Source organism: Telmatherina bonti (genome assembly GCF_933228915.1).
Source record: "Telmatherina bonti genome assembly, chromosome: 4".
Lineage (NCBI taxonomy): Eukaryota > Metazoa > Chordata > Actinopteri > Atheriniformes > Telmatherinidae > Telmatherina > Telmatherina bonti.
The window spans coordinates 22651252-22663129 of NC_136622.1; the positions used below are offsets into that span (position 1 = coordinate 22651252).

General features: G+C 43.5%; 1 protein-coding gene across 1 annotated transcript in view; it reads right to left on the reverse strand.

Moving 5' to 3' along the window:
• Nucleotides 1–679: 679 nt before the first annotated feature.
• Nucleotides 680–11878, reverse strand: part of kmt2d (lysine (K)-specific methyltransferase 2D) — a 33732-nt gene continuing 22533 nt past the window's right edge. Inside the window, exons 37-55 of the mRNA XM_079239646.1 lie at nucleotides 11277–11358; nucleotides 11130–11196; nucleotides 10818–11050; nucleotides 7778–10699; nucleotides 7532–7681; nucleotides 7267–7431; nucleotides 7016–7163; nucleotides 6851–6932; nucleotides 6582–6754; nucleotides 5962–6086; nucleotides 5728–5863; nucleotides 5435–5556; nucleotides 3933–5358; nucleotides 3705–3841; nucleotides 3442–3572; nucleotides 2173–2458; nucleotides 1899–1972; nucleotides 1688–1796; nucleotides 680–1571 (exon numbers count right to left, since the gene is read on the reverse strand). Coding sequence (XP_079095772.1) covers nucleotides 1479–1571; nucleotides 1688–1796; nucleotides 1899–1972; nucleotides 2173–2458; nucleotides 3442–3572; nucleotides 3705–3841; nucleotides 3933–5358; nucleotides 5435–5556; nucleotides 5728–5863; nucleotides 5962–6086; nucleotides 6582–6754; nucleotides 6851–6932; nucleotides 7016–7163; nucleotides 7267–7431; nucleotides 7532–7681; nucleotides 7778–10699; nucleotides 10818–11050; nucleotides 11130–11196; nucleotides 11277–11358 — 6661 coding nt within the window. The 3' untranslated portion in view covers nucleotides 680–1478. The remainder of the gene's footprint in view (nucleotides 1572–1687; nucleotides 1797–1898; nucleotides 1973–2172; nucleotides 2459–3441; nucleotides 3573–3704; nucleotides 3842–3932; nucleotides 5359–5434; nucleotides 5557–5727; nucleotides 5864–5961; nucleotides 6087–6581; nucleotides 6755–6850; nucleotides 6933–7015; nucleotides 7164–7266; nucleotides 7432–7531; nucleotides 7682–7777; nucleotides 10700–10817; nucleotides 11051–11129; nucleotides 11197–11276; nucleotides 11359–11878) is intronic.

Here is an 11878-nt window from a genome sequence, read left to right on the forward strand (position 1 = left end):
GGGGAAGTAAAAACACTGCAGGCTGTACTCAGGCAGAGGAAGACTTACTACAGTAAAGTTAAACAGTCCATTAAATATACAGAGAGGAAGAGACATGATTCAAAGTTGTATGGTTGAGTTTTTAGGGGGGGAAAAAAAGCATTCCATGAGACAGTAGTCATGCATTCACCAGCTGCTTTCAGCAAGTGGAACTTCAATGAATCAAGCCGACATCTAAAGGATACTTGGTTAAGTTTGGACTTTTAAATCCTCTTCAAAGACAACATGATCCGTAAGCCATACATTTAGATCATTACTGTCTCAGGCAACTCAAAAAGTGGATGTTATTGTGCTTTCACACAGCTAATACCATGATTTTTGAGATTCATAAATAAAAACCAAAAAAAAGAAAAGCAAAGCAAAGATTACATCAATATCCAGGATGATTTGGTAGCATAAAAAGGCGCCCAGTAAGCTTTTGATTGTGATTTTAATGCAATATCTTATCAAAACTGTCATATATTTCTTCTGTATAAATAATTCATGTATAATAATTATGTTGGCTCATTATTGTAAATCATCATCAGCATAGAGTAGATAGAGCAAACCTGCTGCTTTAGATTCCCTGCTTGTCCGAGAGGGCTAAGCCCATAAAAACCCCACCCCCAGCACCCCCTTACCCCCCCACACACAGAGTAATTCCACAGTAGCAGTTAACAGTTCTTATACAAAGCAGTCACTTCCCGCTAAATCAATGAGGTAGACTGGGTCGGATTAACCCACGTTGGGACTCCACACAGTCAGAACATCTGATGCCTTTGGAGCCACAGATGAAAAGTGTCTCAATTGTTTGTCTTTATCCATCGATCATGCGTAGTTCTTACACAGAGCCACATCAAGATTGTCTAGCGAGCCAATAATCCAAGTTGTCGTCATGAGTTATCGATGACTTGATGGGGAAAGTGCCTTTTCTGGGAGGTGAGGGGGAGGTGTTGTCAGGTGGGACAGGAAATAGGTCCAACTCAAAACATAAAAAATGCATCCTTAGTTTATTCTTAGTATTTTAACATGGCTTTTTGTTGGAGCTCTGAGAGAGCTCTGCACTACTAGTACTGATATCGGAGGGTCAGAATCATTTGGTAGATGTTGAGGATTCTTGTCAAACCACTGCAAGCTTATTGAGAATTGAATAAATGGGAGAGGTGGGGGTGGGGGGGTGAGGGAGGGTTGACTGAGGAAAGGGTGATTCACAAGTCCAAGCAAGATAAGTTCCACCATCAAGTGGCTGTTAATCTAAGGTGGATGGTTATTTTTGTTGATTAATGCTCTTCAGACCTTTGGCTACAGGTGTCAACACTTCTGTCTTTAAATAGCAGAGGATAGCCTCCCTCCACGTCTTTCAGAACAGCTGAGCTTATGCACTGGCTATGTAGGATTCAAAGGCTTTGGCGCACAGTTGTTCTGGTACCACAGCAATTCTCTGTTTTCATTTCTTCTTGTTAGTTCATCCACTTCCGGCAATTCCAGGCTCCACAATGGCAAGGGATCTTGTGCTGATCATCTTCAAAATCAAACTGGTAGTCATATGTCAGCTGGAAAAGGAAAAACAACAGCTAAAGGTGGCTGACATAAAAAAAAAACATACAATAAGTAGTCAAACCAGGACAAGGTAGGACGAAAATGTTTTTAGTTTTCACATGTACTGCACCTCTTCTCCCTTGGGGATCCTGCGGCTGGAAATGATGATAATCTTGTCTTCTTTGTCAAATGTTACAACCTCAGCAACACAGTTGGGGGCACAGGAATGGTTCACATAACTGTGAAAGAGAGAAAGTTCATGTACAAAAGCATAAAAAAAAATAAAATGACCAAAAAATAAAACGTTACAATTTAGGAATCATTTACAGATCAATACTTACCGAGCTGGACCACCTGTTAGAGTAGCATCAATCACCTGTTCATTGTTGATGCGGAACATGTAGATCCCACGGTTCTAACAAAAAGAAACAACTTCAATTACACATTTTTAATTCAAAACTGTTGGATGCGTTTTGTACACAAATTTCTTTTTGGTTTTCAATTTTTTTTTCAGATGCAGATTTTTTAGAAAACCCTAAAAACAACAACCACAAAAAGCTTCCCCTGTCAGAATGATCTTTTTGTATTCTTTTGTTTGGGTGTATTTTACATTACCTGTGCCTCATAGATCTTCTCGCGACGATTGGCCACCTCGTTGCGTATGACAGTACCGATGTACTCAATGACCATGGTATGCTTCTCCAGATCCTTTGCAGCATACAGCCCCAAGCCCTGAATACGAGACCGTGCCAGATACACATTGTTCTTCCACTCGGTCTTCAGACGTCGATACTGAGATGACTTTGAGTGGACAAACTGCTTGCTGTATGGTGTGTTGAGCTCTCCAGTGAAAGTACTCTGGTAGGCTTTTGACACGCTGGTGCTATTCAAAGTGTGAGGCCTTGAGACAAACAAAGTTGACATGAGTAACAAACCAGGCAATGACAGAATAATTAAGGAAAGCTGCAGCTGTGGATCAAAAGACTGAAGTCACAAAACAAACTAAAATGAGAAAGAGAAGGAGTAAAAAATCCCTAACTCCCTGTGTTTGACTCGCTGCCTCCTGAGCAAGCCTAAGTCAAAGTGCATGTAGAGTTTACTCTTCTAATGACTACAGCATTGAGGAAGTTCTCAAATATTTTACAATTTGAGTGAAAATTAAGAGTAATAATTGTGCCAGGGTGATACTAAAATCTGAAATAAAAAAATTTAAAAAAAAGTCTTTAGATTTTTAGCATAGCTCTGCAACACCAGTGATCCATCAGAGATGTAAACTCCACAATGACAGCTAGTTTCCAACTAGCTAAGCTGCTGTTTTACCTGGAAATACTCAACATGTTGCTATTTAAGTGATGGAGGGTCAAACACAGCTAGCATCTTTTTCAATTTGTTAAAGTGTTTGCATTGAGCCCACAGTTGCGTTCATGTATATCTGTTGACAGTCAATACTATAGCATTATGCAGGATATAATATATAGATTATTCCATACTAATTGGTTACTTTTTAAATATGGCAATCCTGTAATCGAATTGGATACTTTTAAAATAATGTCACCAAACAGTTAAAAAATGAGAAAAACTATTGTCTATTCCAGAGGTAGGCAACTCTGGTCCTCGAGTGCCACAGTCCTGCAAATGTTAGAAGTTTCCCCTGGTGCAACACACCCGATTCAAATCACTGGCTAATTAGCAGACTTGGGCAGAGTTGGAGGTCAAGCTCTGGACCAGTCTGTTAATTAGGTCTGATGTGTGCTAAGCGTGTTGCAGCAGAGAAACTCCTTACATATGCAGGACTGTGGCACTCGAGGACCGGAGTTGCCTACCCCTGGTCTATTCATTTGACAATGTATCTGACAATATAAATCAGTGCGACTTAATGTTTACCTCTTGCACTGCGTGGGGACCTTGGGTTCAGACCGAGCACAACCGGTAGGATTTATCATGAGGGGGAGCTCCATCAGAGGGTGTCGGCCATATCGGAACTGGTAGTTCTGGCAGTTTTCCACTCCAGGCAACTAAAAGGTAAAAATTGGGTTTTAGTCAGGGAAATTAGTTTTCTGAATCATGATTAGTGCGTTTGGTTTAGTCTGGTTCTGTCGATTGTCTTCAGATGAAAACAACAAACCAACAACAAAACATAATCTTACCGACTCAGTAATTCGCATGACTGCATGAATTGTGAGGCCATACATCTCTTCTCCCTTCAGATGATCAGTGAACAGCTTCAACATGGATGATTCATCACGGATTTTAGCCACCTGCTGAACAATCTGGTTCCAGATTCCTTGAAAGAAAAGGCAGTGGATTGCATTTAGTCCCTGGCAACACGCTTGTTGATGCACAAGTTTAAAGATGCCACAGTATAGACTTCTTACCATCTGGAGTAGTGTCGCGATAGTGCAAATCCTCCATGCCATGCTCCAGAACACGCACCTCAAACAGAGGGTAGCCTTCATCTTCACTGATGCGGCAGCGGTAGCGACATCGCTTGTTGGGGACACGGGTGCTCCAATAGATGCGAGTGGCCTCATAGCCAACAGGGAAGATGGCAGTGGGTGAATGGAAGTTGGCCATCTGGGAAGGCAACAATTGGCCAACAGCATGAAAGATAAGACCACCTACACGAAATAGGTGGATACGGTCCCCTCGCTGTAAAATGCTGGCAATCTGCTTCACCTCATCGCGTTCAATATAAACACGACGTAAAACGGCAAATGTACTGAGTTCATCATCACTAGGACCCTTTAGCTTATGCTGTGTGCACAACATGGTTTTATCCTTGAAGAACATGCAGCGTGCCCGGATGGCACAGGCAAAGTGGTAGACATTTGGGCAGCGTAACCTGTTACAGCTGTTGGTGGCACCAGTTTTCTGGCAGTATGCACAAAGAGTCCGCAATCCACGTCGCAGGGCCACCTCTACATTGATTAGGGCGCCTCCCTGTGTCTCATACACTTCTGTGGACCACAAAGCACAATTTAGGTGCACCCATAAATCCACATCGATGTTTAGCAAGCGTGCAGGCCCATCTGTAGCCCCATCACCTTCCTCGTGACAGAAGCAGCATTTGCGTTTATCCCGTGGCAGCTTCTCTGGTCGAAGCGTGATCCGCAGGCGTTCCATCAGCTCAGAAACTTCTCGGCTGTTCTCTTTCTTTGACCCACCCTTGCGTATTGTGATGACAATCTGAAGACGCTTCCAGCGAATCCCTTTCCATTTTTTCAATTTGGGGTGTACTAGCTCTTCATCAGGTGAGAGAAGTCTGCGTTGCTTCACAGCCATAGGTGAAGACTCCATAGCAATGGGAGAATCTTTAGGAGTTTGAGCTGGCTCAGTGACAGAGTCCTCTACCTTGACAGTATGACTCAGATGATCTTCAGATGGTGTAATAGGATCACTATGTGCAGGGGTGGTTAAAGGTTCAGTAACCTTCTCTGGTTCAGTAACCTTCTCTGTTTCGCCAACCTTCTCTGGTTCACTAACCTTCTCTGGAGCAGAAACTTCAGACCCTGAGACATTAGCAAGTATAGCATCATCAGTTGGAGCATCAACGTCCTGTTCAGGCTCGGTCTTAGTCTGAATGCTGATGGGACTCGAAGGAGGGGGAGTTGGAGATGCTGATCTTTTGGAAGATTCAGCCTCATTCGCTGTGACTGGTAAAGATGGAGAAGGCTGAGGAGGTGATGGTGACGGGGGTGGAGACTCCTCCACTGGTATAACTGGAAGGTGGCGTACATCCAAATCGTTTACATTGGTCGTGTAACAGTGTTGCACTGGTTTCTCCTCTTCTTCAGCAAACTCCTGAAAGAAAATGAGTTTGTATGAGCTTTCAACGTAAAAAAAAAAAAAGATGTTCATCGAACTAAAGAAAACTAACCTGCTTCACTAGCGCCAAAATATCCACTTGTTTCTTCAGTGTACAACCAGGCAGAGACACATCAAACTGTCTAAGCCAATCATCCTGACTTGGTGAAGGACTGTCCTTTGTGCACAGTGTCCCTGGAAAACACGACCACAGTATTGATTCATGAACTTTAAGGGCAATCACATCATCAATATTTCCTAAGTCAGTGAAAAATAAAGGTCCTACAACTAGTCAACTTAAGAAATTGTTATAATACAAAGAAAGAAATCTTAACAATGCATTTGAACTAAATGGTCGATGCCCACCTGACTGACCAGATCCTTTTCCAGGCCCACCAACTCCAGACATGTCAGCATGTTGGGGAGGGAACGTGACTTCATAAGAACCTGGCATCCTAATGCTCAGCAGCTGGGCCATGGCCATCATGACATGATTAAGTTTCTAAAAAAAAAAAAAAAAAAAAAGAAAAAAGATTAAGGCTTTAATAATATACACAATAATAAAACCAAAAAAGAAAGCAACAACAGTTCAAAATGCACCTTTGCTGCAGCAGAGGACATTGTGAGTGTAACAGACACTTCATTGCTTTTAGTCTTGTCCCAGTGGTTGGATGTGGAAACCATCTTGCCATCAGGTCCTTCACACGGTTCATTTTCTGGAAAGGCTGTAAGTGTGATTTACAAAGGATTTAAAAGACACCTCAAAATAGACTGTAATGCAATTACATCTGTAATATGAACAGAGCTAGCGGGTACATACTGCTGACATCTAAAGACAAGCTGCTAACATCTAGCCTTACACCTCAATGTGAAAGTATTTCATCCCCATTTAGTCCAAGACAAAATGAATACAGTTGTTCAAGGTTATACTGGTTTTACCTTGATATCATTAATATAAACAAAAGCCAGGTGCACATGCTAATTTTCACTGAAGATGTCGCAACCTGAGTTCCAGCAATGTGTAAAACTCACTTTTCTTTACAGACACAGATTAACCAAAAGCAGCTTCCCGTATGAAGACTCCCATGGTGCAAATCATTTCAACGTTTCCATTAACAATAATAAAATTATTCATTTTTCTTTTTGGGATATAAATGCTGACGTTTATGAATATTGCACTGAAAATGTACCGTATGTATGTATAATGTATTTTACAGTACCTGGAATGGTTGTACGAGGTATAAGTGGTATGATTGGGGATATTGCCCTCTCAGTCTCCTCCTCCTTAGGCTCCCGCAAGTGAGGAAATCGTGACGTTTCGACTCCTACATTACTCTCAGGGGATGAGGCAGGGATAATGCTTTCTGTCGTATCCTCATCATCACTCTCCATCCTGTTTGGGGGAGGGAGGTTAAACATGAACAACAGCCTAAATGCTAATTAATCCATTCTGCACAAGAACAAACTCAGGATGATCATCTTTTTGTACCTGATGTCCTCATTGTGGTTATGTGGTGGTGTGGGGAGTGCTGCTAAGATGTCTACACTCTTCACCTCCTCTGTGGCAGAATCTGTAGATATACAGGAGTATTGAAGTACAATTAGGGCACAGAATTACTTTGCGTAAACATCCCAAAAATCACAAGAATTATACCCATTGGCTCCTCAGCTGTCTCTGCCTCTTTCTGACCCTCAGAGAGATCCTCCCCTGCAGTCACTCCATTCAGCAGCTTGTGCTGTACTGATGGGGGTGGTGTAGGTGGCAAAGATGACGGGGGTGTTGGGGGGTTGCTGAGGTTACTCTGTATAAAAAAAATGCCAAAAAATTTGTTTTCTTTAAGCCCATATTCCAAAAGCAGCATCATATCACAATTTAAAAAGAGTACACATGTAGCTTGGTTCTACCTTGGTAAGTAGCTGAGAATAGTAGTCTGGTATGTTGTCCAGCATTGCATTTCCAAAGGACCCTTTCAGCTGAGCTTTGCCATTGGCTGGACTACTTCCAAAAGGAGCAAAGAGATCCAGACTGGCAGTCATTGATGGCTCCATCAAGGGTAGCAGGGAGAGACCCTGGAAGATAAATCTCCATTAGACTAATACCCAAAAATCCCTTCTCAGAACATCAGTGACAGAAAACAGATTATATCTATATGTATTTAAATTTATCAACCTGTTTGAGTTGTTTTATTAGGGTTTCAGCACTTTTCCCAGCCTCCTCCTTTTTATTCTTTTTCCGTGAATTTGGCCCCTTGTCTCCACTTGTCTTATTTGTGCGCTTTGGCTTTTGTACAGGAGCCCTTTTTGTTAGCGACTGTAAATCCTGTAAAGGTTAAGAAGAAAAAGAAACATATATGCTACATAGAACATGAACATTAAAACTACTATAATACAACTTTGAAAAAACAAAACACCATACCTCCATATTTCGTGGAGTCCCTTGAAGTTTTTGCTCAAGCATTGCCAGTTTGCTGTTGATGTGACCATTGATCTCATTGTGGATGCCTTCAGAGGGTCTTTGAGCACCGAGTTGAAGATTCTTGGTTTTCAGGAGTTTCTGTAGCAGTTGCTGTCCAGTCTCAGATCTAGATCCTTGGGTCTCAGGATCTCTGGACAAATTTCCAGTATTAATAAAGCCAGTGTTTCTCCCAGAAGTAACCATCTCACCCGTTGATTCTCTTTTTATGACTCCAGGAGTAGTTTCTGTGGTACCATCACACTGCACCTCCTTTGGTTCCTGCTTGATGTTCTGTATCGTCATCTTGCATGACTCTCCGTGTTGTGTATGAAGAACGTGGCTTTCCGTTTGCTGCTGCAGCTGTTGCTGAACATTTACACATTTTTGTGGCCCATTAGGAACAACCAAAGCTGTCTGAGATGGTTCATTACCTGACATCTGAATTTCTACTTTCAGTCCTGGACAATCAAGTGGGCTCTTGGCGCCAGGTGATCTGAGTGGTGATGCCTTGACTTGGCTGTATGGACTCCCCCTTCCAGCTCTATTGTCACCTACAGAAGGTGAGGAGACATGGGATGAATGAGGTGAAGCTGGGTGGGCTGGGCTCATGCCAAAAGGACCTCTGGGAGAATATGCATGAGAAGGAGATCCCTGCACACGGCCTGCTGCAGCTGCCATTAGAGCTTGTTGCTGGTTCTGGTTGGGAGTGGGTGGACGCATACCTTGATTAAATGTATGCCGTTGATCCCCAGGAGAGTTGGCTAATGGTTGACGTGGAGATGCTGGCCTCACCATACGACTCTGGTCCATGGGGGAACGTGGCATTGGTACCTGGCCTCTCATTATATGCTGCTGCATCTGTTGCATCATTTCCCCTGGTTGTGGCTGCTGCTGCTGACCAGGGAGCATCATGCCTTGCTGTATTTGAGGAGCAACGCCAGGCTGCTGGCCAAACATACCTGACTGTTGCTGACTAGTCACTCCTCCTTGTTTCCCCATATTTCCATATTGCATGGGATGGCCTTCCATCCCCATCATCTGCTGCCCAACCTGTGGAGGTTGTGGTCTTGGCTGGCCTTGGGCTGCTGACATGCGCAGCATCTGTCCCTGATGGAACTGCCTCTGTGCAATCATAGCCTGAATGTGTTGTATCTGTTGGTTTGGGGGTAAATTGCGGAGCTGAGGATTCTGAGCAATAATAGCCTGGATGTTAATGGGAGCATGGATCTGACCAGGTGGAAGCCCTGGCCTCTGTGCCATCATCCCTTGTTGAGCTCTCATCATGCCCATCATTGCCTGTTGTTTCTGCTGCTGGGCCATGAGAACTTGCTGCTGTGGATTAAGGCCCATTGGAACAGGTTGTGGCTGACAAGGATGATTTTGACCAATAATTTGTGGCTGCATGTTGGGATCCTGCGACTGCTGTGAGGTATTTTGAACAGTTTGCTGTTGTGGAGCTAGGAAATCAACTGGTTTCCCTTCCTCTTTTATTGTTATCAAACCTGGTTTCTCAGCAGTGAGGGAACCTTGCCTCTGGGGACCAGGTGGAAGTTGATGCTGCTGTTGCAAAGGCACACCAGCTTGCTGGTTTCCAGTCAAACTTGTTTGTGGTTCATGTACAGATGGAGGATTTGATTGATGATGCTGAGTAACATACATCTGGTTTTGATGCTGCTGCAACTGCTGTCGTCCTAGATCAGATTGATGATCATTACTAGAACCTTGTTGGGACATTTGACTGGGAGTAGACGGTCCACTTTGTTGTGGTGGAGTTTTTGAGGCAGGGCTGAGGATTCCACCTTCTTTGGGTCCTGAGTTTTGACTGTCTGTAGATCCCTGTGGTTGAGGTGTGTTACTTCCTGCCGAAGGTGGTGAACCCATTTGTGGTGTAGATGGTTGGGAAAGTCCTCCTTGATCTTGGTTGGACTGACTAATCATTTGTGTTGAGTGCCTTTGCTGTGTCATCTGCTGCTGCTGAATGTGTGCTAAATTCTTAGCAACACTGTGCTGCTGCTGCTGCTGCTGCTGAGAAGCAAGCATGTGTTGGGCCAGAATGTTCTGTTGTTGCTGTTGTGGTATCAATTGAGTCTGGGGTCCTCTAAGTCCTGGGTGACCAGGAGATCCTACCACACCTTGCTGACCAATCATCAGCTGAGGCCTCTGTTGTTGTGATGACTGACTTCCCATTACCCCTGGTTGTGCAGCCATGGCTTGAGTGTGACTAATAGGTTGGCCCACTACAAGGTTCTGCTGTGGTGGGCCTACAGACTGGACTCCAACCATTCCTTGCTGGACCTGCGCCATGTTCTGCTGATTAGACTGATTGGGTAGCATTCCCTGTTGAGGGTTTGCTTGCTGCTGGGCCATAAGTTGGTTTCCCATAATACCAGATTGTGGCTGGGTTATTAAACCAGGCTGTTGACTTTGGTGTTGCATTGGCTGCTGATTCATCATCACCTGCTGCTGTTGCTGAAGCTTTACCATCTGCATCCTGTGTTGAAGCTGTCTTTCCTGAATAATTCTGGGGTCTGCACCTTGCATTCCAGGGCCCTGTGGGAAGAAACCTGTTGGAGGACCTGGAACTCTGGCACCACTGCCTCCAAGACCCACAGGAATCTGAGGTTGTGCCCCTCCTATAAAGGGCTGCCCTTGGGGCATCCTTAAAGGCATTCCACCTTGAGCTATCATGCCAGGGTGCTGGCCCATTACTGGTGTTCCCTGTTGCCCCATCATCATCTGGCCAGGCATCTTTGGAAACATGTGAGAGGGTGCACCTTGTGCAGAATGACCTGGAGTAAGAAGACCTGAGCCTTGTTGATGCTGTTGCTGCTTGCTTCTGTACTCAGCAATAAGATTAGTGTGCTCCTTCTGCTGCTTGCGCACCTAAAGCAAAAGTCATAAATGGTTAATAAGGGACATATTTATCTGCCATATGCCATTGCGGTGCATTGTAAATGTTTTTTATTCAACTTAGGAAAAAAAAACCAAAACATCTACACACCTGGTCAAGTTGTTTCTGAATCTTGCTTTGTTCCTCCGTAACCAACTTCAGTTTTTCTGCATCTGCCTCAGCAAACTCCCTGCCAGCTTTCTTAGCAGTTCGCTGCTTAGCGCACAGTGCTTTGCGTGATTTTCTGTGAACTCCAATCTGTTCCTCCAAAAATTTCAACTGCATTTGGAGTAACTGCTGAGTATGAAGCAGCCATTCTTCATACTGGTGCTGTTCTGCATCATCTGTGATGGAAAAGGAAACTTTAATAAGAAAATGAGGACAGCAACAGAACACATTTTCAAAAGAATTGTTAAAACATACTGATGATTCCTTGCACAAACTGAGGAGGATTAGGTCTTGATTGGGTAGGATCACTTGTTTCCCCTTCCTAAAGAAAAGAGATAAAAATTGTAACTAATCTAACTAATAAAAAATACTCCTAATTAATTACAAATGAAGACAGGATACCTTTAGTGGACCAGATGAAGCCTGAGCTGGATCTGTGCCTGGTGCAGAGGCCAGTCGTTGAGCAAGCAGAGAAACTTGTTGCCTGAAGAAAAGCATTAAAAAACATTGAACTGATGTAGAAACAGTGGTCTAGAGTTTCCCCAGTGATATTCATATCAGCCATACTGACTAATTTCAGTAGTGTGGATAGGGCTGGGCAATATCACAATATATATAGTTAAAATGTAGAAAATGTCTATTGTTTCATATGAGGCTCTATCGTTTACGCCCCAATAAGGTGCTTTACTGCAGTATTTTACATCAAGATGCATTTAGATGACCAGCCAACCAAAACTGATGAACTTGTTCATAAAAGAGGGGAAATTTCAGTCGCATGGATGCGGTTTGGCAATAAAAAGACCAACGTGGAACCGACAACAGACTAGCTCACAGTCTCAATAATGGACTCCGACACAACAAACTAATTTTATCACCTGTGCAAGAATCATGATAAAGAATACTGAACAAAGAATAGAGTCAACGAGCAAACGCTGCAAAAGCAGTGTCAAGTGGTGGCGAAAGCGCTCACATTAAACTCCAGACACAAACGCTGCAACAGGCAT